The 24,266-nt window shown below is 35.5% G+C and overlaps 1 protein-coding gene across 1 annotated transcript; it reads left to right on the forward strand.

Moving 5' to 3' along the window:
* The first annotated feature begins 1,853 nt into the window (after positions 1-1,853).
* On the forward strand, positions 1,854-24,266 carry LOC145030079 (cysteine-rich receptor-like protein kinase 2). The gene is made up of 8 exons (XM_078978507.1): positions 1,854-2,308; positions 20,923-21,326; positions 21,472-21,582; positions 21,882-22,009; positions 22,815-23,025; positions 23,120-23,351; positions 23,456-23,609; positions 23,874-24,266. Exons 1-8 carry the CDS (start codon positions 1,923-1,925, stop codon positions 24,264-24,266), a joined length of 2,019 nt encoding a protein of 672 aa, XP_078834633.1. The 5' UTR covers positions 1,854-1,922.

The raw sequence follows: 24,266 nt of genomic DNA on the forward strand, positions 1-24,266 counted from the left end.
AATTTTGTTTAATGTTGAATATTTTCCATTTGAAACTGTATAAATATAATTTTATTACATTTTAAACCATATATATATTTTTATTTGAAAACCACATGTCTGTATAAATATAAGTACTTTTTTTACAATCAAACGATAAAATATTATGTATAAATATGTATTAGTTATATAAAAATCGTATTTTACATTAAATACGCTACTGTAAAATGAGTTCGGATGTTTGAAGGCGTGCAATCGTTCAAGACCCAAATGCCAGTGTAACCCGTGAAAATTTTACATCTCATATCATATTTATAATATTATTAGGAACATATTGAATCTCATTGTGTGACTTAATACTATCATGACTTAATCTTGAATGTCCATTTAATTGTTGAATGACATTTTAATTATTTTGGAGGTATGTAATTAGTATGTCCATTAACAATATTGAAAATCATATTTTTTAACATAATTTTTCAAAAATATTTATGAAGGCCAAATATCGCCATTATTACATTTATTTTAGTATTCTCATTAAACTTTGATATTTTGTTTATATTTTTTACATCTTCGATGCTTTAAACGAATGTTAGATGCGACATCAATATATATTTAATAGAATTATTTAATTGTAAAAAAATCTTATATTTATACAAAAATGTGGTTTTTAAATGAAAAAAATATATTTATATGGTTTCAGTGTAATAAAAAAAAGTTTATATCAAATGAAAAATATTCAACATTGAACACAATTGAAAAAAAATGATGTTTGATTTGGACCAAAAGATATAATGTCAAAATTGAAAAAAAAATTAAAAATCTAATGTTAAAATTGAATTAAAACTTAGTGTTTTTTTTTTCTTTTACTTCTTTTTTTTTTTTTGTAAAAAAAATTAATTTTTACACGTCAACAGGTCTTGTCTATATGCGACGTCATCAAACAACCAGGTTGACCGATCAAATGACTATGATTGTAACAAACTGGAAAACACTGTCAAATTTAAGATAAAAAAAACACAATGTCAATTTAAAATTTTGGTGTAAACTTTGTGATTTTATGCTATTTTCCCTTGATTTTTTAGGTCATGTGCTAAGAGTAAAACCGAGTCCCTAATATATTATTTTGATATATAAACAAGACATTAATACTAGGATAAAATTCAACACCTAATACACCGTCCCAAATTATATTAATAACCATGATTAAAAACATTTTTTATTTTTGTCAACGACGAAACTACAACATTATTCATTAGATTTCAAAGTGTTTTGCGACAAGATAATATGTCGTGCATTTCGCCGCCAAGTTCGTTGCTAATTTCATCGATGATCTTGTTGATGTAGGCCTTCAGCGGCGAATTTCCAACGGAACTTCCATTGTTGATTCAAATGTTACTTGTATGTAAAAATATATAAATCTGATCTATAATGTACGGTCGCACACCACACAGATCCTCCGATTCTGATTATAGCGAGTCATTCTCTATTGTTTTGATCATTAAGATACAACATGCATATTGATCTTATAAGCTCCAAAATATTTATCATAATTCCATCTTCGAGAGAATGTCAAACCACACCCCTTGAACGAGGAACGAGACGACAAATCCGTAGAACAAATATCATACACACAAATAGATGAATATTCCATACATTGCGAGTCATTTATTATTGTACACCTATCACCTTTCTAACCATTTATTATCCGATACACCATAGGCACACAATAATAATAATAATAATAATAATATTATTATATTATTATTATTATTATTATTATTATTATTATTATTATTATTATTATTATTATTAAAAAAGAAAAGTATACCGTTAACGGTTTGGTCAAGTTCTGCTTCTTTATATATCTTGTACCCCAAAAGTCACCAGCAGGCATTTTTAAGTCTAAAATCCACTTTTGTAGCAAGAACAAAGGAGAAGCCATGACTAGGTGGTGCTACTATAGATGGCAGATGGTGGTGGTTGCCTTTATGTTCATGGTCTTCCTCACAACTCCGGTGACATCACAGCCACAAACAAACATACTAATCACAGCTTGCAGCCAAGCTAACCACACCAACCTCCAGAATTTCTACGCCAATCTTAACTCTACTTTCCAAGATGTCCGAACACAATTATCGAACAATAACACATACTTTGCCACCGCAGAGCAGACAAGGAATTCAGAGGCAGTTTACGTAATGGGTCAGTGCAGGAACTACATGTCGACGATGGACTGCGTGGCTTGTTTTGATTTTGCCGATAGGGTAATACGTGTCTGCGCTGGTGCTAACGGTGGCCGAGTTGTACTTGACGGCTGCTTTCTCAGGTGAACATTTATATATTTACTTTTTTCATATTGTGAATACACAGATTACGAAGCAAGAGCAGCCAATCTCGAAATATCTATGATCATGCAACGTGCGGTTTGTATTGCGTTGAAAGACTTCGATTCCCTTGGTTTGTTTCTATCATATATATAGAAGTAAATTAAGTCCACATTTTATTTCTCGTCTGGAATAAACCACCAATTTTTATGGGACTTGATTTTTCGTACTGTTTGAAAAATCAATATAGGGACAATTATATACGCTTCAACCTATTTATTTTTAATTTATGATATTGAAGAGAGAGATCCAAATTGATGATTTGCTTCCAAACGACGCCTATTAACCTTCCTACTTCTTTCTCCTTCGGCGCTGCAGTTTCTTGAGTTGCTGATGCTTCCGATTCAAAGGGTAAGTGAAGTAGGACACATCTCTTCAGTCACATCATCCCACCAAAGCCTCCGTCTCCGCTTCTTGTTAGAAAATCGGGGTATAGATAAACTTGGATTAGTGAGAGTTGTGAAACACTTTCAGATTAAAGCATTTCGAGGGTACACTCAAAATCTTTAATCGGATGAAACTCACTATTTTTCTAGAATATAGAATGAAGAAGATGTTATGAATCTGTACTCAATAATAGAATCCGAAATTGATCATATATAACAGAAAACTAACTTTCTGTCTTAAACTGTCATATGGTAGTTATATCTAAATAACTTCCTGTCCAAAAACGGCCATATTACCTGTCATAAACTACCATAAAACCGGGTCTATAAATGGATCACAAAACCGGGTGTTTTTATCAAAATACGGATTTATGAGACATTTTTTATATAGTAACATAACTAAAACCATAAAACCGATCCCAGCCAGGGGCTCTGCCCCTTGGACCCCGCTCCTAGGGGCGTTGCCCCTGGACCCCCGTCAGTTCAGAGGCTTCGCCTCAAAATAGCAGTATACTTTCAACAATGATAAAATCAAACAAATGTGCACTCCGCACCATACTAATTTGTTCGATAATTGTCAAAGTGATATTGATCAACAAATTAACCCCATTACACATAAATAATATTAGTGATATAAAATCACCAACACTTCTTCCACTGATGATGCATGTAAAGTGCAATCTTCAATGGATACCGATTCAAATTAAATCTTCAATGGAACTCAAATTATTTAGGAGTCTTCAATTCCCGATTTCGTATTTTAGTATCAGAACATTGAAATCAAATCTAACCTGGTGTTGTTGAGATATCACGAATCGTATCCATATTGGAAGAAAACCATGAAACAATCTGCCATCTCGTATTAATTCTTCTTTAATCGAATACCTACACCTGGCGCCCAACAAAACAAACGTTTATTCAAGGAGCTTCAACACAAGACTTCAAGAGCTTCAAACAACTTGTATACGATGGATAAGTTAATGATCACATTTGGATGGAGGGCAAGACTTGTATACGATCAAGCTCTCTCTCTCTCTCTCTCATATGTTGGTGTGCCATTAGCTGTTGCAAATAGATGAGTTCGATTTTGATTGTAATCTTAGAGCTCGGATTCAAAGAACATTTGATTCTTTATGTTTTACATCCATTCTTCTATTTGATAAGGTGAAATGTGATGGCTTCATGTTCGCCCTGACCATCGCTTCTTTCCACCGAGGGCAACACTTCGTTTTAAGAAGATGTTTGTGGTGATAGTTTGTTGGAAATCTGGAGATTGGGATTGATTCAAAAACTTTGATTTCTTCAATATCATGAACTAAAATTAAAATGGGTCAAAAGGTAGAATTGCCCGTGTATTAATTTTCCAGTGGATGAATAAAACATGTGGAAAAAAATCAGTTCCCAATTTTTATTCCTCAAAGTTGTTGATCAAGTAGTTTCCAAAATTTATTCCACTATTCAATTTTCAAATTTGTTATTTTCAGTTTTGTATGTATTGTCGTCTCTGATTCAGGGTCGGCCCTAAGGAAGTGTTGGGTGTGCGACCACACACAATCCGTATCGTGAAGGGTAAAAATTTAAAACTTCAATAATCCATCACTATCTATAGCTAATCCATTGTGATTCCATTTCTAATCCATCGTTAATCCGTAGCAAATATGTTGCTAATCCATTGCTATATATTGTCATACGTTTCTAATCTGACATATTCTCATTAATCTGAAAGTTTAGGGCCTATTTTCACTCTTTGCATAAAGCCTTCAAAATTAATGGATCACTCTGCCCCCGATCAATCTTCGATTAGTCCCTAGGCGGTATGCGGCCAACTAAAAGGTGCCTAATGATTAATCCATGTTTAAATAGTGAGTTAAACTATAAAAGCCGATAAATTTTTAATGTTTTCAAGAAACTATTTGAGGAATGATTAGTGTTATATTATTCCGATTAACTTATTTTGTTATGATATTAGTAACATTTATTAACTTTGTTATGATATCAAACATTTTTATTTTTTAAAATTTAACGAAATTTACAAGTTAGGGTCCCCGGCTAATCCCTTACTAGGCCAACTAATATCTAGTCGCTAGTCGACCGACTTAATGACCTATACCCGCTAACCTTTTTATTAAAAGGTTCGGGTATGGATCATCACTGATCCACTTTGTTTATAACTCGCTCCATATAAATTTCGAATTATATATTTTTATTTTTTGTTGTGATCGTTTATTTTTAATTCCAATCGAAATTCCAAAGAGAAAATGTCAAACTGTGTTTACCCGGGGCTCGAGGAGTCGTCATCCAACCTTCTAGTTTTATGCCAAGAATTATGATTTCATTTCATTTATATTTCATTAAATTATCTCTAATACCATTTATAAATCAATAAAATCTATCAATTGTAATAAACTTTGTAATCACTATTCTCTATCACTATACTCGGCAATCAAAAATCAATCAGAAGTTTATGCAATAATGATTTGGTAAAAGGGTTTTGATCAAAGTCGATTCACTCCAAATTCGTTCCATTGCCAGATCTACTTAATACTGCCTAACAGTAACAACGTCTACATCCTTGGTTATTTTATAAAAATGTTTTGCAATATTATTTGACAAATATCACAAGCTTCTATTAATCAACTAAAAAGAAAGTATAACTTATACTAATAAGAAGCTTTCACGTTATCTACTCTAATAAATAAAGATCTTTTTGCCACATGTCACACTCTCATTCATTTTGACACATGTCATTCTGTGGTTATTTTAAATTATTATTTTCCTCATGTAATTTTATGGTTTTTTTCCCTGTTTTATTAAATTCCACATAATATTTAAATGTAATAATAAATGCATATCACTTTCATTGACAAACTTTTCTTCTAATTTCAAAATTCCTAAATTAAATCCTCATCGGTTTCATTTCTTCATTTATCTATATTTTTTGTTTAAATTTAAAATATAAAAAACACTTTAATTTTAATAATTCAATAATTTCTCACTTTTCTTGTAAATTAAAATTTCTCAAATGTTAAGAATTTTATATTTATTTTTTCTTTTAAAGAAACTCATGTAATGCATGGGTCTCACACCTAGTATACGTATCTACATGAATTTTAAGGAGCATGTTTTCGATGATCTAGCTTAAATAAGATTTCAGTGAAGGGCTACAAATAGCAACCACTTATACACGATTGGTGGGGTTGGTATGGAGATGTTAGGTGTCCATGTGCGAGGGCATGAAAGTTAAAAGTGGCAATAAGAATAATCGTTAGGTAAGTGGTTGAAGATATTTACTCTATATGTATGTGAACACATGAAAATAACTGGTTGAAGATATTTACTCTATATGTGTGAACACTTGAAAATAGGGGGTGCTACATACGTGTAGCTTTAAGAATTTTACGTATGTGAACGATGAAAACTTCATTTTTCTTATGCATGCAATGTTTGTGGCTTAAACATGAATCCTATAAATAGGCACAACCTCTTGCTTCACAATATCACAACACCAGATACGCCAGATAGAAAATATAGAGTGAGGTAGATTTTTGTAACATTAGGTTTTCAGATAAGCTTTTTTGCATTAAGTTGGCATTAATAGGTGTTTGGTAATTTCTCTGGATAACGATGCTACTTACTTAGTGGTCATGACGCGAAGAGTTCGCGGTATGAACTTTGATGAAGCTCGCGACACTATAGGACTGTTGGGCCAAACCTGAGAAGCCTTGAGATTTAGGCCTATTTAAAGGCATAAACTCCTAGGGTTTCATTATTTCCTCATCATCTATCACCCTCAGAGCAATCAAAGCAAACCATAGCCTCTCTAATTTGATTTTGAGCCTCTAATGTTTATTTATGCACCTTAAAGGAGAAGGTAGTGCATTTTTGAAGAAAGGAAGAAAATAGAAAGTTGGATCCAAGCTTTTAAGCACTTTTTGGACTATTGTAAGTCTTCAGTATTGAAGCTTTATGAGTTAGTATGTCTAGATCTATGATTTCATTCATGTTTTGGTCACATGGTTGATGTTTCTTTGGAGTTTAGGGAACTCCAATGTTAAAGGTTGTATTTTTATGGCTTATGAACCCATTGTGGTAAGAAAATGATGAGTTCATATTGTTATTTGGTCCATGCATGAGTATGAGATTTTGTTGGTCCTAATTTTGACATAGACTTGGTATGATGGTGTTAAGGACATGCAAATGATAAAGTTGGAAACTTTATCCATTAAGACCATATTTGATGTGTTCTGGAGGTTTAGAGTTTAGTTGTTAAAGTATTAAGACCTTAGTTGGAAGTTGGGTGTGTTTCCAAGATCGAGTCGTCATATGAGGATTTGGTCATGTCATGATATTCGAATTGACCACGTCTATTTTTCCGCTTAGCAGTAGCATCGCGACCTTGTGTTGGTCGCATCAAGATGACGTGGACAATTGACTTTTTTACCAGATTTGACTTTTAGCCAACTATTTTGGGTTTAGGTCTTAGATGGGAAAAATATTCTTTTTTCCATAGATTCCATTTTTTTGGACCCGGACTTGATAAGGAAGCATAATTGAGTATTTTACCTTATTTACTGAATTAGGATTCTTTAATGTGTAGTCTTGGGGAAGACTTGATACTATTAACTTGAGTTGTGGACTTAATCTTGTCTTCTATTTAGGTGAGTTCCCACACACTTTCTTATTATGTGTATTATGTGATGATGTTATGTACGACCAATAATAGCCCCTTGGATGGAAGTGTGGTCGTGATGTTTGGTACTACTACAGAATAGCCTCTTGGAGGAAAGTTCTAGTGTACCTTAGCAAGATGTATGACCACGGATAGCCTCTTTGAAGGAAGTGTGATCATGATGATCTGTACTGTTGGATAAGGTGTCTAAGTCCATAACTATTTCTGGTATGTACTTGACCCGACCCGGCATGGTCCATTTGGGTTGCATGGCACCATGCAATTGGATAGACTAAATGAGAGAAATAACACTTGGAGATTATTAATATATTATAAGTTCTAATATATTAATAATATTATTTGATTAGTTTGATCAAGAATTAATTTAGAATTAATTAAGTGATCAAAAGATAACTAATTAAATATATGGGTTGATTATGTAAATCATCCATATCTTGTATAGTGGGCTAAAAGGCTCCATGGATCATCAAGTTGGGTTCCACCCATAGGATGCTCCATGGATGCTCCATGGGAGTTACAAACCCATGGATCATGGAAATGAAGAGTCATGACACATTAGGGTTTAACCCTAGATGTGTCAACACTATATAAGTAACATATCCTCCACCCAAAATCGGCTACACTAAGAATCAAGAGGGCTTGGCCGATTTTGAAGAAGTGAGTATTCTCTCATAAGTTCTTCCAAGAGCATTTGGTGTTGTGTGAAGCATTTGAGGCATCACACTTGGGGTGCTGGGCTCACAAGGTTTCAAGGAACACAAGCAACAACAAGGTAAGTTATTCTATCTATACTTAATGTTAAAATTGTTCCCCATGTATGCTAGATAGGAATATAACCTTGGAATTCAACTTTGCATGACAATTAGACAAACATAGATCCAAGGTTATTAGGGTTGCATGTACACTTAGGAAGTGTTAGAATGCTCAAATCCCATCAGTGGTATCAGAGCCTAGGCTTGTTTGCTCTTATTTGTGCTTAAAAGTTGAAAACAGAATCGGAAATTTTGCTGTCTGCGAATGGACTCGTCGAGTCTATAGGGGGGACTCGTCGAGTCCATGAGTATCTTCAACCAACTCGGCGAGTCAGTTTATGCACTCGGCGAGTAGGGTCGAATGAGTGCAGAATTTCGATTCAGTTGCTGGAAAATGAATTAGAAACATTACCCTAAACTGTTTTGGTAATTGAAAACTTGTTTTTGGTAGTGTAATGTCTTTGCTAATTCATTTACAACAACTAGTTATCAAAATTACAAAGTTTTATGTAATTTTTGATTGTGTTCATATTCATGTTCTTGTTCTTATGATGTTTTAGATGATCATAGGAATTATTTGTAACCTATTTGGTAGTTTAATTCTTGATCATAATGTGTTTTAATGGAGTCCATAACTTATCCTTAAGTTATGGAAAACCAAGAGTCACACTTGAGTTAAAACCATTAAGAAAACACAAGAGTTAGAAAAATGAAGAGTCTTCATTTTTATTACTCTATTAAACTCATAAGTTACAAGAAATGAAAAGTTTTGAAAGTTACAAAACTTGCCCTCAAGTTTTGGAACAAGTAAAGTTAAGTTAAAACTTTAAGTTCCAACCCCTAGAATTTTAAAAAGTTAAAATTCAACCCTTATACTTATATTATGATGATTTAATAATTATATATATATGTATAAGAATAAAGTCGTCTTACCGCTAGTACGCCTCATTCACGAAGCCGGTCTATAAGGTGGGTATAAAGTTGTTGCCTATAAAATGGTGACTTAATGGGTGAATATTCTCACCCACCGCTTGCTTGACTGGTGGAGGGTCGTTAGCCGAACGGGTAAGACAAGGACTTATAAATTCTCATTCAAAGTATGATGAATATAATAAAGTAACTAAATGTTTATTAAATTCCCAATCTTAGTTACTTTAGGAAAAATGTGAATAAGGTGCTAATCCATGAAATTACACTTTACACTTTGTCTAAGTCGTTGGTGGAGCGTGTGTGGTTAACCGGCACACTAACTTGGACTTAACAAGGTAGGTAAAGGGTGACTTAAAGTTTATTATAGTATCGGTGGAGCGTGTGTGGTTTACCGGCACATCGATTGAGTGATAAACTTTAAGGGTACCAAGTGATTTGCATGGTTACTTCACACCTCGTTTTGTGATCCTCGGCATCCCAGTCACAAAACCTGGAGGGCACTCCCGAGATTGAAACATGCCTTTGAAAAGTTCATTGGATCTCAAAGAATCTAGGAATTTCTAAAAAACCAATAAAAACCAAATATCTAATATTTCGGTTTTCGTGGTGGAAATTGGTGAATCGTCATTCACCTACCTTTCAAATATGGTATAGCTTAGATTACGGCATACCTCTTCTAAGTTATATTATATTGTGATTGGGTCCTAGCCTTAATATTACATTTGGGTGTTTTATTAAGGACTCTCTTAAAATCTAAACTAAACTTGTTCTTCTCTTTCAGATGTCTTCAAATAATGCTTCTGGCTCGAATCCTAATGGCTCCTTTACTCTTATGAGTTTGTGTGGGAAAGTCACCTTTGATGGATCCAACTTTAATAAGTGGATCAGAAACATCAGGATGATTACCCGCTACGAGGACAAAGAATATGTCCTTGACAAGGAGCTTAAGGAAATTGACGAGTCCACTGCAACTCCACAGGAGATCGCTGACTTTCATACTCATGAAAGAGATGCAACCAAGGTGGCTTGCATCATGTTGGCCACCATGACAGCTGAACTCCAAAAGTCTTATGAAGATTTCTACCCTTATGAAATGCACCAAGATTTGATGGAAAGATACCATCAAAGTGCACGACAAGAGAGGTACGAAGTCATCTGCTCCATGATAACAACCATGATGAAGGACGGAGAGTCCGTCACGAGTCACATGCAGAAAATGCAAAGGTATGTGGATCGTTTGCTGAAGCTCAATGTGAACTTTCCTGAGGAGCTTGCAATAAATATCATTTTGCACTCCTTACCATCGTGTTATGATCAATTTCGCATGGCATATCACATGAACAAGGAAGAGGTCACCCTCAGCAAACTTCAGGGACTTCTCAAGACCGCAGAAACAGGTCTTAAGGGGAAGTCAGTTGCTATCACTCCTACTCCAGACTCAACTCCGGTCTTGGCAATCGGGCAAAGTCGAGGGAGGAAGAGAAAGAGATCATCGAAGGGTACCAAGGCTCGGACCCTTGATGGTTCTTCTTCAAGTAGAACCAAGAGAGGTTTCATTACTCCTTCTTCTGACCCAAAAGAGGCTGAATGCTTCTATTGCCATGAAAAAGCTCATTGGAAGCGGAACTGCCCAAAGTACCAGCAGGATGTGAAGGATGGGAAAGTCAAACCCAACCATGCAGGTATTTACACTATCATTTCTAATAACTCACCCCATTCGAAATCTTGGGTCCTTGATACCGGTTGCGGTATTCATATTTGTTGTGACTTGCAGGGACTAGGAAGAAGTGAGAATGTGGAGCAAGGAAGAATAAACTTAATCATGGGGAATAGGAAAGTTAAACCTATCACCAAGATTGGAGTTTATACTTTATCGCTAAGTAGTGGGTTAAATTTAGATTTGAATAAATGTTGTTATTCGCCAGAAATGGCAAGAAATATTATTTCCTTTCATGCATTGTACAAACAAGGTTTCACCTTTTCGTTTGATAATGAAGTTGGTTCGATTAATGCTTTCTTTAATAATGTACTTTATTTTAAAGCATTACCTTGTGATGGTGTGTATGAAGCTGTATCTATTGTAGATAACTTAGGAAATAATGTTTTGTGTATTGATTCTACTAATAATAATAACTTGGATAAAGCATCATTATGGCATTGTCGTCTTGGACATATAAGCAAGAAACGCATAGGCCAACTCCAAAAGGATGGAGTCTTGGAGTCGTTTGACCTAAAGTCAAATGATAGTTGCGAATCATGCTTACTTGGAAAAATGACAAAGTCACCCTTCACAGGCTCGTGTGAAAGGGGTGAAGGTTTGTTGGACCTTATACACACGGATGTGTGTGGACCATTTAAACATGCCACAAGAGATGCTAATCGTTATTATTTGACTTTTACTGATGATTACAGTAGATATGGATATGTCTACTTAATCAAGCATAAGTCAGAGACTTTCGAGAAGTTTAAGGAATTTAAACAGGAAGTCAAGAATCAATTGGGCAGGAACATTAAGATGCTTCGATCCGATCGAGGTGGTGAGTATCTTAGTTCAGAGTTCCTCGACTATCTAAAGGAATGTGGGATTGTCTCACAATTGACACCTCCCAGGACACCGCAGTTGAATGGTGTGGCTGAGAGGCGTAATCGAACCTTGTTGGACATGGTTCGTTCCATGATGAGTCGAGCTTCGCTACCAATCTCATTCTGGGGGTATGCCTTAGAGACTGCCGCCCATATCCTTAATCTAGTCCCTACAAAGAAAGTTGCCAAAACTCCTCACGAGATGTGGACTGGTAAAGTACCTAAACTAGACCACATCAAGATTTGGGGATGCGAGGCTTTCGTGAGACGCGAGACTCATGATAAGCTCGAACCCCGAAGCGAGAGGTGTATTTTCATCGGCTACCCACAGCAATCCTTTGGTTACCTCTTCTACAGACCTAGTGACAATGTGGTCTTTGTAGCAAGAAGAGGAGTCTTTCGAGAAAGAGAGTTTATAAGCCAAGGAGACAGTGGGAGGCAAGTTGATCTTGAAGAAATTCAAGAGTCAAGTGGTGAAGGAACTTCAAACTCTAGCCCTCAACTTGAGGAGGAAACTCCTGTTGAGCCAATTGACGAATCTGTACCTCTGAGGCGTTCCACGAGAGTTAGGAGTGCACCTGAGCATTACTATGGATTCCATATTACTGCAGAAGGTGAGACACTTATTAGTGATGAGACACTAGTAAGTCAAGATGACCCTAACAGCTACGAGGAAGCCATGGCAGGCCCCGAGTCTGCTAAATGGAAAGAGGCTATGGATAGCGAGATACAATCCATGTATGACAATCAGGTTTGGAACTTGGTTGAGAATGTACCAGGTCGAAAGACTGTAGGGTGCAAATGGGTCTTCAAGAAGAAGACCGACATGGATGGTAAAGTACACACTTATAAGGCTAGACTGGTTGCAAAGGGCTTCTCTCAAATTCCTGGAGTGGATTATGATGAGACCTTTTCTCCGGTAGCCAAGATTAAGTCTATTCGGGTTCTGTTAGCCAGAGGGTTTTGTCAAAACCGCTTTCCTTAATGGGAAGTTGGCTGAAGATGTTTACATGAGTCAGCCAGAGGGTTTTGTCAGCAACAAGTACCCTAATAGAGTGTGTAAGCTTGAGAAATCCATTTATGGATTAAAGCAAACACCTCGCAGATGGAATCTTTGCTTTGATGAAAAGGTCAAGGAATTTGGCTTTTCTAGGAGTGAAGATGAATCTTGTGTATATGTCAAGGCTAGTGGGAGTATAGTTAGCTTTTTGGTATTGTATGTGGATGACATATTACTCATAGGAAACGACATTCCAACCCTGCAGGAAGTAAAGTCCTGGCTTGGAAAGTGTTTCGCTATGAAGGACCTTGGTGAAGCTGCCTATATTTTGGGGATAAGGATCTTGAGAGATCGGAGTAAAAGACTAATTGGACTTAGTCAAAGTACCTACTTGGAGAAGGTTCTGAAGAGATTCAGAATGCAAGATTCCAAGAAAGGAGAGTTGCCCATCCAGAGTAGCGCCAAGTTGAGTAAGACACAAAGCCCTAGCACTGAGGCTGAGATAGCAGAAATGAGTCGAGTACCTTATGCTTCGGCTGTAGGTTCGATCATGTATGCTATGACGTGTACTCGACCTGATGTAGCCTTTGCTTTGAGCATGGTTAGCAGGTTTCAGGGGAACCCTGGCAAAGCACACTGGACTGCGGTAAAGAATATTCTCAAGTACCTACGAAGGACTAAGGACTGGGTCCTTACCCTCGGTGGGAGTGATGACTTGAGAGTTGTAGGGTATAGTGATGCTAGCTTCCAGACTGATAGGGATAACTTCCGCTCTCAGTCGGGCTGGGTCTTTACCCTAAATGGAGGAGCAATTTCTTGGAAGAGTTCCAAGCAAGAGACAGTGGCAGATTCTACTTGTGAATCAGAGTATATTGCAGCTAGCGAAGCGGCAAAGGAGGCTTTATGGCTGAGGAACTTCATTGGAGACCTTGGAGTTGTACCAGCTATTAAAGAGCCAATGGAAATTTTCTGTGATAGTGAAAGTGCAGTTGCCTTAGCCAAGGAACCAAGGGATCACGGGAGATCCAGACACATCGACAGAAAATACCATTTCATCAGACATCGGATCGAAGAAGGACTCCTCGTGGCAAAGAGGGTATCATCAGATGAGAATCCGGCAGATCCCCTCACGAAGGGACTGACTCGGGTTAAGCATCTCCAGCATGCTCGGAGCATAGGGCTGAAGGATGATATTAGATTTAGTAGTTAGATAATCTCGAAATTTGTAAAGTGTAATTGACATTTGATGATGAATAAAAGTGTTTTATTTATGAGTAAAGTGTTGCTATCTCTTGTCGATCGTTTACTATATTTCTTTTGCATGTTTTGACTTCCAGAATAATTTTGTTTGGTATAACATATTATTCAAACCTCCACAGTCGGTCATATGTCGGAAGTAGGTATGAATCAAGACTGTCATGTTTGGTTGTAGAGGTCTGGGACAAGGCTACAACAATCATGAGTGCTCATAAGTTCTGAGCATTGGACTCAACCCACGCTCACTGGAATCACTTCATGGAATTCTATCTCGAGTGATCGTGAGACGGTAATATCATATAAATCTTTAAACCTAGAGATATGATTTGTTACTTACAAGTTGGTTATGCATTGATTGTACGAAAAACGCATTGGTAACTCGATGTTATAAAATCGCGCTCTTATGTGTAATTCAATGAGTAGTAGAACAAACATATGAGTCGAAGTTTATCTGTTCCTTCTTGGATTAGAAGCTGATATCTGGGCCCCTAGATGATTTTGTTTTGACCTATGTACCGGGCCCGGTCAGAACTAAATTGATGTGTTCAATGAAGTTCTTTGTCAAACAAATCGGAAATCGGGAAACAAATGTTGGACAATAAGTAAGACATTGTTCCATGTATTTGTCCGACTGATATCTAGAACAGAGGATTATATGATCACTTATCTTAAATGGCGTACCATCATCTTCTCAGTTTCGAGAAACCTTGAAAAGAGCTACGATTGCCGATCGGTTCCTGAAGTCATACTTGCAGTAATAGTTATTAGACTTATCCAAGTGGGAGACTGTTGGATAAGGTGTCTAAGTCCATAACTATTTCTGGTATGTACTTGACCCGACCCGACATGGTCCATTTGGGTTGCATGGCACCATGCAATTGGATAGACTAAATGAGAGAAATAACACTTGGAGATTATTAATATATTATAAGTTCTAATATATTAATAATATTATTTGATTAGTTTGATCAAGAATTAATTTAGAATTAATTAAGTGATCAAAAGATAACTAATTAAATATATGGGTTGATTATGTAAATCATCCATATCTTGTATAGTGGGCTAAAAGGCTCCATGGACCATCAAGTTGGGTTCCACCCATAGGATGCTCCATGGATGCTCCATGGGAGTTACAAACCCATGGATCATGGAAATGAAGAGTCATGACACATTAGGGTTTAACCCTAGATGTGTCAACACTATATAAGTAACATATCCTCCACCCAAAATCGGCTACACTAAGAATCAAGAGGGCTTGGCCGATTTTGAAGAAGTGAGTATTCTCTCATAAGTTCTTCCAAGAGCATTTGGTGTTGTGTGAAGCATTTGAGGCATCACACTTGGGGTGCTGGGCTCACAAGGTTTCAAGGAACACAAGCAACAACAAGGTAAGTTATTCTATCTATACTCAATGTTAAAATTGTTCCCCATGTATGCTAGATAGGAATATAACCTTGGAATTCAACTTTGCATGACAATTAGACAAACATAGATCCAAGGTTATTAGGGTTGCATGTACACTTAGGAAGTGTTAGAATGCTCAAATCCCATCATGTACAACTAAAGAATAGCCTCACGGAGGGAAGTTATACTTATACAGTGATTAGAATTATGCTAACATATATTATGTGGTAGACTATAAGTGATATGTGATTTAATGCATGAAGTTCATGTGTTATTATGTGTATTGCATTTGATCTATATAATAGGTGAGTATTTTGATTTCTCACTAAGCAATTAGGCTTATAGTTGCTACTTAATGTTTTATAGCATCTCTTTCTAGTGTGGTGAAAGGCAAGAAGCCGACATGATTGTGACATCTGGGCATTCTTGAGGGATGGCATATATCTAACATTATTAAACTTTATGAGATAACTTTCAAAACAATGTTTTATGCTTCCGCAACATGATGATATAATGTTTAATATGATGATGTGATGAGATATCTTCGATTTCAAGAATTGCATTTAGTATAGCAAATAATGTTTTACATTTCACAAAGATTTATACTCTGATTAAAAAAAGAGGTTGTATATATTGGGGGGTTACATTTTCTTTTGTACAAAGCCTTATTTTTTATGGATAAAAATAAGAGTGATACCTTACGATGAGAGATCATAATACAAGTACAGTTTAGCCTCGTATGATTGTAATATTTCTTGGTGATAATAAAATCCTCTCTTTCTCTCTCGTTCATCCATGGATGTAGGTTAGATTTGACCGAACCAAATTAGATATTTTTTTTCTAATATTGGTTTTCGTTGGCGGTATTTTCAATAGTTTTATTCCACTTTATGTTACCGAAATCATTTATCATTTTGTCAGAAGTGCTTAACTTGTTTTGTTGAATCCCAACAAAATGGTATTAGAGCCATGGTTGAAGGTGGGAAACTTAAAATCGAAAAATTCCATGGTCAAGATTTTGGTTTCTGGAAAATGAAAATCGAAGATAATCTCTACTAGAAGATGTTACACCTACCATTGTCTGAAAGATAGTCAGACGTGTTAGAACAGGAGGAATGGGATATGTTAGATTGTTAGGCTCTTGGTGTAGTCAGGTTGTTATTTTCAAAGAATGTTGCCTATAATATTATCAATGAAAGAACAATGTTTGGGTTACTCAAGGCGTTGTATAACATCCATGAAAAACACTCAACGACGAATACGACTTTCTTGATCACACAATTGGTGAATCTGAAGATGAAGGAGGGTAGCTTGGTGACTGATCATGTTAACAAATTTAATTCAATCATCTCAAGGTTCATTTCAATTGATATCGGATTTGAGGATGAAGTCATGGAGTTGCTACTATTATTATTATTATTATCCTGGGGAGGTAGTTGGTCTGGTAAAATGACGATAATTAGTAGTTCAACCGCATGTGCTAAGTTGATGTTCGAAGGTATTTGTGATTCAATCCTCGGTGAGGATGTGCATAGACGGATTGTTGAAGAAGCTTATAATATTCTTCTATGTACCAAAGATAGATGAAAAGGTTCTAATAGAGGAGGTTGTAGTAGATGAAGATCAAAGATGAGAAATAGAGGTCGTTCGAAAAACATGAAGGATATTACACAATGGAACGGCAAAGAGAAAGGTCATTTTAGAAATTAGTGCCCAAATCCTTCGACATATAAAGGCAAGAAATAAGTGAATGTCGTTCCATTCTAGTCATTCCATAGAATTAATGCAAAATTTATGGTAGTACAATGGGAGGGTTACATTAGTAGATAACAAGAGCCTGAATATTACTAGTGTTGGGGAGGTGGTCATCAAGACAAATTTGATTATGAATTAGACTTTGAAGAATGTCAAGTTCATTACAGACCTGAAGAGGATGTTAATATCAGTAAGGCAACTTGATGATGGTCACCATGTTACATTTGATGATCATTAGTGGAAGGTGACAAAGGGAAACTTAGTTGTTGCTGGAGGTCAGAAGCGGGGTACACTTTATATGGTGGCAGTTTCTAATTCTGAAGTGTATGCCATTGAAGAAGTTGGGGCATCTACATTGTGAAACCAAAGACTTGGGCATATGAATGATATGGAATGAAGATGCTAGTCTCCAATGGATGGATAGTATATCTAAAGACTATGATAGTCAATTTCTATGAGTCATGTGTACTTGGTAAACAAAGAAGGTTATTTTCATGAAGATAGGACATCTGCCTAAGTCCAGGAAGTTGGAGTTAGTTCATTCAGATGTTTATGGTCCCAATTCAGTTCCTTTAATGGGAGGATCCTAGTACTATGTCATGTTTATTGACGATTGCATGAGGAAATTTTTGGTTTATTTCTTGAAACATATAAGTCTAAAGTTTTTAGCACATTCATGAAATGGAAAGCTATTGTGCAAAATGAAACAAACTTGAAAAATTAAGTATTTCAGATTAGATAATGGAGTCGAATACAGTAGCAAAGAAGTTTTTGATTACTGCGCTAACCAACAAAACAGAATGCAGAGGACAGTTCCAAGGACACCTCAGTAGAAGGGGGTAGCTTAAAGGATTAAATGAACATTAAACGAGAGGGATAAAAGCATGAAACTACATGTAGGTTTACCTATGAAGTTATAGGCATATTTAGTCAATACAACTGCATATTCAATCAACAGAAGACCCTTAGTCCCTATAGGGTTCAATATTACATAAGCGAAATGGAAAAGGTCAGGATATTTTGCTAAAACACTTGACGGTATTCAATTATGGTTCGTATGTCAAAGTTAAAGACTCAAAGAGAAATAAGCTAAAGGCAAAGCAGGATAGTACACCTTTGTAGATTACATGTTAGATGACATGAGGTATTGCTTTTAGGATAACAAGAATGAGAAGGTTATCATGATTCAGGATGTGGTGTTCAACGAGAGTGCTCTATACAAGGATGAACTTGAAAAAAGCTCCAATAGTGAAAAACAATCAGATGATATTAGTTCAAAGGAGGAGGTTGCAGATGATGTAGAGATAATTACTTCTATCATCCGTAGATCTACTATAGTAAAAAACCTACATTCATGTACTCTCCATCAACTAATTACTTGTTGTTGACTGAGAATGGTGAACCTTGGTCCTTGGTCCTTGGTCAAGCTTTCATAGGGAGGAAATAACTATTAAAGAAATGGGTGTTTCGTTTCAAATATTAGATTGATGACACCAAATAGTATAATGTAAGGTTAGTGGTCAATGGGTTTTAATAGAAGAGAGGGGTTTATTACAAAGAGATCTTCTCTCTAGTTGTGAAGATGAATATAATCAAAATGATCTTGGGTATTGTAGCCTTCTAAGATCTCCATCTAGAGTAACTATATTTGAAGATAACTTTTCTCCATGGTGACCTAAAAGAAGACATATACATGGCACACCCAAAGAGTTTTCCCACAAATGGTAAGGAAAATGCGGTGTGCAACCTAAAGAGAAGTCTATATGAATTGAAGCAAGCTCCAATGAAATGGTACTTGAAGTTTGATAGCTTAATGCAAAGGAGTGGGTATCACAGATGTGAGATGAATCATTATTTTTACTTGAATAAATTCTACTCCTCATACATCATCATGTTATTGTATGTTGATGACATGTTGATCGATGTATCTGACATGCATGAGATCCACAAGCTTAAGAAGCGGTTGCCAAACGAGTTCAAGATAAAGGGCCTAAGGGCTGCTAAGCAAGTATTATGCATATGCATAGCGAGGAACAAAGTTACCAGTACACTAAAATTTTAACAAGCTAAGTATTCGAGAAGGTTTTAGAAAAGTTCAACATGGCAAATGTTAAGGTCAGAAGTACACCTTTGGATAGTTATTTGAGACTCACAAATAAACATCCATAAAGACCAAAGAAGACATGGAACAAATGGTTAAAGTTCTCTATGCATCTGCAGTTAGGAGCTTAATGTATGCTATGGTATGAACCTGACCAAATATTTCTCATGTCATAGGAGTTGTGACGAGGTTCATGTAAAATCGAAAAAGAGAACATTATGAGGGAGTAAAGTGGATGTATGCTACTTGAAAGGAATGACTGAGGTTTCCCTATGTTTCAGAAGAAAAAGGATGGTCTTAGAAGGGTTCGTCGACACATTTTTGGGTGGATATATGGATTCATGTAAAAGCACAACATGTTATGTGTTCATAATCGGAGGTACGCCAATCAGTTGGATGTCTAGATTGTAGAAGAGTATTGCTATCTCAACCACATAAGCAGAGTATATGTCTATTGCAGAAGAAGCCAAGAAGCTTGTATGGTTGAAGAATTTCTTATCAGAACTTAGAGTGTAGCAGGAGAATTGTGTACTGCATTTTGACAACCAGAGTGTAGTTTATTTGGCAAAGACCTCGATGTTTCACAATAAAATGACATACATTCATATGGGGTACTGTTGCATTCGAGAGTTAATTAATGATGAAACTCTAAATCTGAAGAAAATCCTTGGAACGAAGAATCCAATAATTATGTTCACCAATGTGGTTACCACTAAGACGTTGAAGCTTTGTATGGCTTCAATTGTCTTTTCAAAAGTTTCAAAAAAAGGCATGACAGAAAGCAATATATATATATATATATACAGAGAGAGAGAGAGAGAAAAAGAGAGAGAGATTAAGGAATGTTGCAAGGTTTTGTATGGCAGAGAAAGGCTAAGTTATTCAAGCCTTCAAGTGAGAAATTGTTAGGTGTGCATGTGTGAAGGTATGGATGTCAAAAGTGGCAGTAAAATTAATTGTTAGGTAAATGGTTGAAGACATTTATTCTATATGTATGTGAACACATGAAAATAAGTGTTTGAAGACATTTAATCTATATGTGTGTGTGAAGACATGAAAATAGGGAGTGCTACGTATATGTAGCCTTGAAGACTTTTACGTGTGTGAATGATGCAAACTTCAATTTTTCTTATGCATGTAGTGTTTGTGGCTTAAACATGAACCCTAAAAATAAGCATTCCCCCCTTGCTTCCTAATATAACAACAAAAGAACAAGATACACATATAGAAAATTAAGAGTGAGGTTGTTTTCTTTTGTGTAGAGTCTTATTTTTGGCAACCAAAAATACGAGTGATACCTTATAATGAGTGATCAGATTACAAGTGCAGTTTTGCCTTGTATGATTGTAATTTTCTTGGTAATAATTAATCTCTCTCTCTCTCTCTCTCTCTCTCTCTCTCTCTCTCTCTCCCGGTGGATGTTGGTCAAATTTGACCGAACCACATTAAATATTATGTTCCGATTTTATATTTTGTTTGCAATCTTTTCAATAGTTTTATTCCACGTGTGTTATCGAAATCGTTTATCATTTTGTTAGAAGTCCTTAACTTGTTTTGTTTTGTTGAATCCCAACATAAGAAACTATATATAATTATACCATTTTAGAGTTTTTGTATTTTCAATATTTCACATCTCAATCACTCTTTTTTTGTAATATCCAGTATAAATCTAGAGTAAACAGTTATTCTATTTTTAAGGTACGAGGGTAATTCATTCTACAGTCAATCAACAGCGCCAGGAAATGATGGATTATGTGGCAACCACACATCATCAAGACAAAGTGTTTTCGAAACCACTGTGGATGGATTGATGTCTGATCTTTCTATCGCCACACCAAAAATAAATGGTTTCTTTGCTGCCGCCACAGCACCCGTTATTGGCACCAATACAAGTACTGCATATGCTATCGCACAGTGTGCCATTTCAATAACACACGATGATTGCAGAAATTGCTTACAAGTGGCATATGCTAACACAAGAGTTTGCACAGCTGATGTTACTGATGGGAGGGGTGTTGATTCTGGGTGTTTTATGAGGTACTCAGCCTCTCCATTTTTCCCCAACAACACAATTATTGATATCACGCCGTTTTTACGAGATGGTAAAACTTATGAAATCCCTATGCTAATTTCTTATTATATTTATTAATCGCTACACTTAAAATATTATTCGACCTATTTTGAAAATAAGGAATTCAATACAAGTGCATCAACATGCATGCTATCTTATAATATTTCCATGTACAGGAGGTTCAAGCAACAAGGGAGCCATTATAGGAGGTGTTGTTGGTGTGATCATCTTGCTAATACTTATACTTTTGTGGTATCGTCGATCAAGGAAAAGAACAACACCAGGAAGTATGAATTGTCGATTTAATTATATATATAATAATTATATTGAAGTTGATCACCAATAGATTTTAAACTGATCAAGAGACTGAGCAATGTGATTGTATAAATGTCTTATGTGTATTTATGAGACATTAGTAATTTAGTATTTGTCTTCTTGACACTTGGTTGACAGGGTTGGTGTGTGATGTGGGTGATCATGTGGAATTATTCATATGTTGTTTTTCCAGTTATATATAGTTCTAATCATATTATTATATTTTATAATAATTATAACAATAAACTCTATCTGTATACATGTCGACCAGGTTATGCCATGGAAGCCGCGGATTTGAAAGGTGCAGTACATTACAATTATAACGATCTGCAGTTGGCTACCAATAATTTTGGGGAAGAGAATATTCTAGGGAAAGGAGGTTTTGGTGAAGTATTCAAGGTAATAAAATAGAATTTTTGTATCCGAATGATATTATTCAAGGTTGTCAAGACCGGGATCCTACCTAGGATCGTTTTTGGGTTTGTAAGATCGGGATCGAGATCCTAAGATCCCACAAAATAAAATATAATTTTAATTTATAATATTTAATCATGAAAAATATTTCAAACATTTAATTTTTCCTTCAAAAGTTATAAAAACTTCAAAATATTAGTCATAAGTTACAATAAAAAATGATAAATGGTAGATTAGTAAAGGATAAAAGATATAAAGTGGTAAAAAAAATTCATTTGCAAAAAAAAAATAAAAAAATAAAAAAATCAAGGGAGGTAGGATCGGATCGGATCTCGATCTTACGATCCTACCTACGATCTTACGATCCTACCTGCGATCATACCCCAGATACGATCATTTTACGATCCAGATCGTTTTTCATACTTAGGATCGTAGGATTGTACGATCCTACGATCAGGATCGCAATTTTGATAACCATGATATTATTGATTTCAATTTGAAAAATTAAATATCCTTATATATTTTCTTTCTATTATCCTCCTACCTATATTAAATATTAAATGCTATCTTTATTAAATGGTGGCAAAATGGTGACAAGTGCATATTCCTACATAGCTTGTTATTGTGATATTACCAAATTTTGTAGTATAAGTCAATACCTATCAGTTAACCTATCAACTTAACTTTAGATATCACTAGCCAACATTTCTCATTTTCTACAAACAAATTGGAGATATAATTTCCTTATTATTCATTAATTCAAACAAACTCTTAAATTGTTGAATTATAGGCAACCCTTGATGATAAGAATATTGTGGCAGTAAAGAAACTTCACGTACAACATGGTAGAGTAAAAGAAGAATTTGAAAATGAAGTTAAGCTTATAAGTGACATTCATCATCGAAATCTTCTACGTCTCCTTGGATGGTCACGTGAAGGATCTCATCTCTTTCTAGTCCTGGAATATATGCCAAATGGAAGCCTTGATCAATTCTTATGGGGTAAGTTGATGTTGCAAAACTATTAATAATTATTCATATGAAATTCAATATTTAGAAACACTTGGTATGTTATTAATATCTCTTCATAATGAAGGTTCAAAAAGGGGCACTCTGGACTGGAACCAACGATATGAAATAATATTTGGGATAGCCAGGGGTCTTGCTTATCTACACAACGAATTTCATGTCAAAATCATTCATAGAGATATAAAATCAAACAACATTCTTCTTACTGATGATTTTAAACCAAAGATAGCAGATTTTGGGCTAGCAAGGTTTCTACCTGAGGATGAAACTCATGTTATCACCAAGTTTGCTGGGACATTGTAAGATTGATTTTTGATACAACTACTGTGTTGTATTAAATCGATCCTCTGTTTGTGTATAATTAAGTTATTTTATTAATTTTTACTATGAAATACAATGTCAGGGGTTACACAGCGCCAGAATATGCACTTCAAGGTGTTTTATCAGATAAAGTTGACACGTACAGCTTTGGAGTCGTGATTCTTGAAATCATTAGTGGCCGAAGGAGTACCGAAGTGACATCTGACAAATCAACCTCCGACTACCTACTGGAACATGTGAGATACCATATTAATACCTTTTTCTCATATTTAGTTGTTCTTTTTAGAGAACGACAAGATCGTTTATTCAGATTAATAAGAAACAAAAAACTTATTGCATAGGAGGTGCAGTACATATGAGAAGAAAGAAAGATAAAATAAGATACAAAAAAACATGTGTCCTTCCTCAAAACATAGCATGAAGAAAGAATACGAAAGCAAAACATTCTTTGTAAAATCGTTACTGAATTCTTAATTTTTTTTATATGATTGGGTGAACAGGCATGGAAGTCATATGAGAAGAAAGTACATATGGAATTCATTGACATGACACTGGACTTGAACCAACACCAACAAGAACATGTGATGAAGATCATTGAGATTGCTTTGTTGTGCACCCAATCACCAGTTACGAAGAGACCAACCATGTTTGAGGTCGTTTTGATGCTTCAAGATGGCCAATCATTGGGGAAAAAAGAGCTAACCAGACCTACTTATGTGCACAATCATGAAAGGAGGATCCATATTGGCTCTTCAAAGAATTTTGTTGCTGCTAATACTATTTGCAAAAACCCAAAGCGAATATTAGAGGCAAATGAGAAGCTACGCAGTGAAAGAGCAGACGCCAAAGTAGATGTACTAGAGGAAGAGATGAATGTTGCAAAGATCTTATAA

Source organism: Lactuca saligna, chromosome 2, assembly GCF_052625555.1.
Source record: "Lactuca saligna cultivar CGN05327 chromosome 2, ASM5262555v1, whole genome shotgun sequence".
NCBI classification, from domain to species: domain Eukaryota; kingdom Viridiplantae; phylum Streptophyta; class Magnoliopsida; order Asterales; family Asteraceae; genus Lactuca; species Lactuca saligna.

Bases quoted from the DNA above. Each gene is read 5' to 3' on its own strand.
- LOC145030079 (XM_078978507.1), top strand. From the start codon at position 1,923: ATGACTAGGTGGTGCTACTATAGATGGCAGATGGTGGTGGTTGCCTTT. The intron at 2,309-20,922 runs GTGAACATTTAT...TCTATTTTTAAG, and splicing joins CTTGACGGCTGCTTTCTCAG to GTACGAGGGTAATTCATTCT. The intron at 22,010-22,814 runs GTAATAAAATAG...GTTGAATTATAG, and splicing joins GTTTTGGTGAAGTATTCAAG to GCAACCCTTGATGATAAGAA.